This window comes from Neltuma alba, unplaced genomic scaffold, assembly GCF_004799145.2.
Source record: "Neltuma alba isolate B1F8T4 unplaced genomic scaffold, ASM479914v2 tig00011554_pilon, whole genome shotgun sequence".
Classification (NCBI taxonomy): Eukaryota; Viridiplantae; Streptophyta; class Magnoliopsida; order Fabales; family Fabaceae; genus Neltuma; species Neltuma alba.
In genome coordinates, this window is record NW_021636214.1 from 25,974 (window position 1) to 31,973 (window position 6,000).

At 38.1% G+C, this 6,000-nt stretch overlaps 1 protein-coding gene across 1 annotated transcript; it reads left to right on the forward strand.

Moving 5' to 3' along the window:
* The first annotated feature begins 863 nt into the window (after positions 1-863).
* On the forward strand, positions 864-3,839 carry LOC114714931 (CASP-like protein 2B2). Its single transcript, XM_028899721.1, has 3 exons — positions 864-1,405; positions 1,561-1,693; positions 3,348-3,839. Exons 1-3 carry the CDS (start codon positions 1,182-1,184, stop codon positions 3,594-3,596), a joined length of 606 nt encoding a protein of 201 aa, XP_028755554.1. The 5' UTR covers positions 864-1,181; the 3' UTR covers positions 3,597-3,839.
* Positions 3,840-6,000: the final 2,161 nt, after the last annotated feature.

A 6,000-nucleotide genomic window follows, 5' to 3' on the forward strand; every position in this document is an offset into this window, starting at 1 on the left:
GAGCCTGGAAGTTGGAACCGGTCGGTGTCTGAGGGTCTCGGCGAGCCGAGCTTAAGTGGAACCGTGGAAGTCTTGAACCGAGCTGGAGCTTCGAACTGGAGGCTACCGACGAGGCGACGACGGACCGACGGTGACCGGTGAGCACTGAGTAGAAGCTTGCGGGAGGAAGGAGGAGCTCAGCCAGGGCGCAAATCTGATTTGGAGATCTGAAATAACCGTGGAAATCTTGAACCAAGCTGGAGCCTTGGAACTGGAGGATACCGACGACGGATCGACGAGGCGACGACGGACGATTTGGGCGGAGGGAGGAGCTTAGCACAGCTAGGGCGCACGATTTGGAGATCTGAAATCGAAATGAATCAGAGAGGGAGAGGGAAACCGAACGGGGAAAAGAGGGAAAAATGAAAAATTAAAGTATTATATTTTTTTTACCAGAAATTAAAATATTATATTAATCTATTATATGTTATTATAATATAATATTATTACATATACTTCGGGCAGGGCCAGACGGGCAGGGCAGGGCACCCTGCCCGTGATCAGCCCTGCCCAGAAGCATTTTTTTTTTCTTTCGGGCTGCATTTTTCGGGCTGGGCTGGGCTTTTTTTCTTCGGGCCCGGGCGGGCACACCGGGCTACCGGGCACGGTGAACACCCCTAGGTGGGTATACAGTAAGAAATTGATGTTAAGAGTGGCCAAAAGAATTGCACTACTTGTTTCAACCAATCCGAGGGGCATGGCGAAAGCAAAAGAGATGGGGCATCATAAATAGAGCGCCACCTCAATTAAGACACCCCACCGCCACCCTCACCTTATCAGACCCCTTTCTTTTCTAGGGACGTGAAAGTGTGAAACTGTTAATCTGTTACTTGTTCCCAGAAATCATAAAGTAGCTCTAAATTCTAAAAATCACAATTTTTTTCCCTTCTTTTTTCTTCTTTTCCATTTTGCGGTCCTTAATTGCAGAAGCAGAGGCATTAAATGACCCCATGTTTATAGGTGCTGAGCTGCGCTTTTCTCTCTGTCCTCTCGCCCTCCGACTTTGACCACTTGTCAAGATCAGCTCCATCGTCACAATCCCAAATTTCAGAAACCGATGCAATAACTTTGTGGGAGGGCCTATTTAAGTAGCGAAGAGCTCATTACTTTCGTGGAAAATTGTTGTATGTGTCTGGGTGAAAATGAGCTATCTGGGTGTAGGGGCGAGTCCGGGGACTGTGCCAGTGTATCACGGCTCAAATGTTAGGGTTTTGGATAGGAGGGTGAGAACCGTAGAGTTGGTGTTGAGGTGTGTGATTGTCGCTCTGGGAATTCTCGCAGCTGTTCTTGTGGCGACTGATTCACAAGTCAAAGAGATTTTCTCTATTCGGAAGAGAGCTAAGTTTACAGACATGAAGGTTTTAGTGTAAGTTCTTGTCATTCTTCTTGTCTTCTTTATTTTCTTTGGAACAAAAGTTTTGATGGGTTGGGGTTTCCTGACTTGAACCCGCATTTGTATAGGCCGATGAACTGAACATTTTGGCTTTCCTGTGTTTATTTTCATTGTGAAAACTATTGCAGGTTTGTGGTTGTAGTCAACGGGATAGCTGCGGGTTACTCTTTAATTCAGGGGTTGCGCTGTGCTGTGAGTATGGTTGCAGCAACTGTACTCTTCAGCAAGCCTTTGGCTTGGGTTATTTTCTTGGCGGATCAGGTTCATACCCCATGATCCCTTTTCTCAGATGAAATGGAGTTTAATGGCAGAATTGATGCCTGAATTTTTGAACTGACAAATGATCCTATATGAGCAATATTTGATTGGTTTTATTTACAAAAGGAATGGTTCCCTTTAATGACACTTTCATAAAGGAAAACGACAACTAAGGACTCAGCTTGGTTCATTGTTAATGTCTTAAAATGTCTCTTAATGATCACGCAAATAAATTATCATTAATGCTTCTCGTTTGATCTTTCAAAGTCTATAGAAATGTTTTGATTTATTATTACTTCTCAATGAAAAAAATCTCTTTAACATTTGGAAGATCGGATTGTAATTTTTAGGGATCTTTGAAAAAAACTTAATGAAGTAGAGAGTAGAACTTATTTCTATAAATCTTGAAAGCAGTTTTGATCAGTGTAGCTTTTAACTTCCATTAATTTAAATTGTGCCCTTAGCTATCATTTTCTCAACTTAAAATTGAACCCGTCACTATATAAGTTTTCAGGGCATCTGCAGCCTGTGTCTTCTATATCCATTTGAAACAGGGTTTTTTTTTTTTTTTCCTTTTTTTGGCGTGAAAATTTACCAAATTTTAAGTCTTGTGGTGGCTGATTCTTTAGGGGTTCATATTCTCAACCATTTCTTAAGTGGCATATCAGAATTGTTCTGCTTTTAGTATGTTAACTTGATCAAAGGGGCAGGAACGTGGAAACCCATGTGAAAGGAATAAGGCAACCACCTCCTTCATAGATAAAAGTTTGATTCCAATTGTGTTTGCTTTACCATATATTATTCTTATTATTATTGGATGTATATGTCAGAGTAGGGTCCAATTGGTTGATGTTTTATATTTAAGGCTTTGTAATCCAGGGGTAACTGGTATTATTTGAGCGGACCTATTTCTTGTCTTTAAGGAAACCAAACGGCATAACTTCTAGGATGGGCAAGTCAAGTCATTCATCATAAGACATACCTAATTCCAGAATTGGGGTCACAAGATGCCTCCTGGTTGTTGGGGTTTTCAATTTCTCATTCCACATTTATAGCACAATGGGCATGGTATGGAAAATGAAAATTTTTCCAACACTCTGACCTTCGTAGAACATCGTCTTCCTTTCCCAATTACAGAAAATGTAATTTCAACCTCAAAGAAGTGGTTTAGTGATGAATAGGATCTCTCGAAGTGAAAGTTTTGTGAAGTTTTCTGAAGTAATTTTTTCTTAACGTTGCATTTATTGGTGTGGTTCAGATTGTGCCACATGAAATAAGGTGTGGGAGACAACTTATAAAATCACAAAATTTTCACTTCCCAAGTGATTTAAGGATGACAAAAATCACGCAATTTTCCCTTATAAGAATGCAACTTAACAACACCTTTGTCTTAACCTCATTTCTTACCACTTGAGCTACACGCTCAGAACTGATGTCTGGTTTAAGCACAACACCACTTGTCTGAACCTTAGCTAACTTGGCCAATTCCTTGAATTAAGTCACAGATGAATTAGGCATTTCCCTAAGAATGGAACCTCTTTTTTTTTTTTTGGCTGAACCCTAAGAATGGAACATAACCTGAACATTTTTTTTGCTCAAAAATTGAGCGATCCATACTGAAAGTTATAAAGAAACAGAATTATGCAAATTTTTGCAGGTAATGGCGTATGTGACAGTTTCAGCAGTGGCAGCTGCATTACAATCAGCAGTGTTTGCAAAGGTGGGTCAGACAGAGCTTCAATGGATGAAGATATGTAACATGTATGGTAGGTTCTGTAACCAAGTGGGAGAAGGGATAGCTAGTGCTCTTGTGGCTAGTCTTTCCATGGTGGTCCTCTCTTGTATTTCTGCTTTCAGTCTCTTTCGTTTGTACGGTGGTAACAAGCTGAAGAATGCAGGCTGGTAGGTTAGGGGCCGGGAAGTGCATTGAAGTGGTATATTGGTAGGTAGGTTGACTTCAAATTTGTCCAAGTACCTACCCCTCACGGCCTTACTCTCTGTTTCTTGTTTGTTATACTAGTTTGGGAGTTTTCTTAACTCTGTGTGCATCCAATGATGCAGTTTATGGTAATATCAGAATCTAAGCTTTGTTAATTGCTCATTTAATAATATGTTTATTATAGTAGCATTGAACTAAGAAGAATTACTGAGAGTTATGTGCGTATGCAAACTCTTGACTATATATTTTCTTATGATCGATGAAGAGGGAAGAAGAATGTCCATAGTGGGGATTTGAGACGAGTGGGGCGTTTTTGGTTTTTGGGATCAAATGAACGAGCGTGACCATGGATCAAATGAAGGCATAGATTGCTTTAACCAATGGGCTTATCTTGATTGAAGACTTGAAATGATTCAATGGACCAAAGACCTTTAGGCTGGTGCTTTTTAAAATGCGATGCTGGGTTTCATGATTCATACTAAAGACACTTTGTCAATTTTGGGGTGGGGGTCACTGTTGAAAAATAAACGAGAACAGATTGATTCATTTGACCTTTATTTTAGTTTTAAATATAAGATTTTAATTCACTTTGTTTATCATATTTATGTATTTTTTTTCTTTTAATTTTAAATATAAGATTTTAATTTACTTTGTTTCTCATATTTATGTATTTTTTTTTCTTAAGAAGTCTTTCTATTAATGGTGGTTATAGCTAGCTCTTATATTTAGAACAAGAGATAATAACTAGAATTTGAAATGAGATGGTAAATGACTGCAGGTTCTTCGCCTAAGATGTAATGATCCTGGTCTAAACTAAAATTTAATTCTTTTAGGTGAGACTCTTTAAAAAAAAAACTTGAATCTTTAAATTATCATTCAAGTTTTATGCTATCGTTTCAATTTAGGTTCAATGACATCTTTCCTGGACTCTAAATCAAACTCAAGCAATTGTCAATTTTGGCATTTGAATAGATGGAGCAAATCAATCAATTTTCTCAAATTTTCCTCTCAAACCCTTAGTCGAATAACTAAAAGTTTATGGCATCTCGATATTTCAAGGAAAAAAAAAAGAAAAATAAATAATTTTAAATCCGGAAAATATGAATTGGCACGGAACAAAGCACGAATAGGGGGAATTTGTTGAAATTGCCAAATCTGGAATGTCATAAGCCTACTAATTTAAGTCATAAATCTATAAACATGAGCTTTGAACCCAAATCCTCAGCGGGGTTCTCTCTTGTAGGCGTCTTTATAGAGCTTTTCCGGGATTTCTGTGATGCTTCACCGACATCTTTATGATGCTTTCGTCTCTCCTTGCCTTCCTCTTTGTCTTTGCATCTTCTTATCCTTGTATTTGTCCTTGTTTTCATCATCTTGATTTCACTGCCTCATTCTTCGTTATTCCTCTCTCTACTACTTTCCTTCTTTCTTCTCCATCACCTTAATCTCCGTCCTTGTTCCACTGCCGTGTCCCCATCATTTGGTTCCACAGCTTTTTTCCTTACTCTTGTTCCATGGCCTTATCATTCACCTCTACCAAAGTTTTTTTTTTGGCCTTTTTCCTCCACATGCCGCTCTCCACTTAGTTCTTCTGTCATTGTTCCTTCTTTTCTATCCGTTTTCTCAGTCTTCTCTCCTCTAACATTTGTTCTTTTGCGCTGACTTTGTTAGGCTTAAGGTTTTGATGATAACAAAGTGAGTAATTTGTGTTTCAGTATGTTGATCGATCAAGGTTTTATCGATAAGCTGATAGATAATATCTGTGTTTAATTAAGTAAACTCAGTAGAAACTTTGATCGATAACGTGTTAGATAATGTGTTGATCGATCATTTTTAACTTAGTCGTATATGAAAATCTGGAATAAATTATCGATCACTTGATCGATAATTAGGATGATCGAATATCAGGATACAAATTTGATAGGTATTTATCGATCACATGATCGATAAACCGATTATCGATGAGAAGACAGATAAATGGTAATGCGCTTTGCTCATTCTATGTTTTGCTTTTGTTGCCATTTATCGATCACATTATCGATCAGCCATTTATCGATAATATGATCGAACATTGCCTCATAACTTTGCGTGCAGGTATTTATTTCAGTGGTTTATCGATCACCTGATCGATCAGAAAATTATCTATCACATGATCGATAATTAGCATATCTTTGTTAGATCGTGGCTCTTCGATCATCAGATTAATAATCAGATTATTGATAATATTATCGATAAACACACTTCATGTTTACCTTGTTTTCACATAACATGATTGATAAATTAGCTCTTTGGTTTTACAAGGATAAATCTCTTTATCGATAACATTATCGATCAACGTTTTATCGATCACCTATTCGATCAACTTACATAG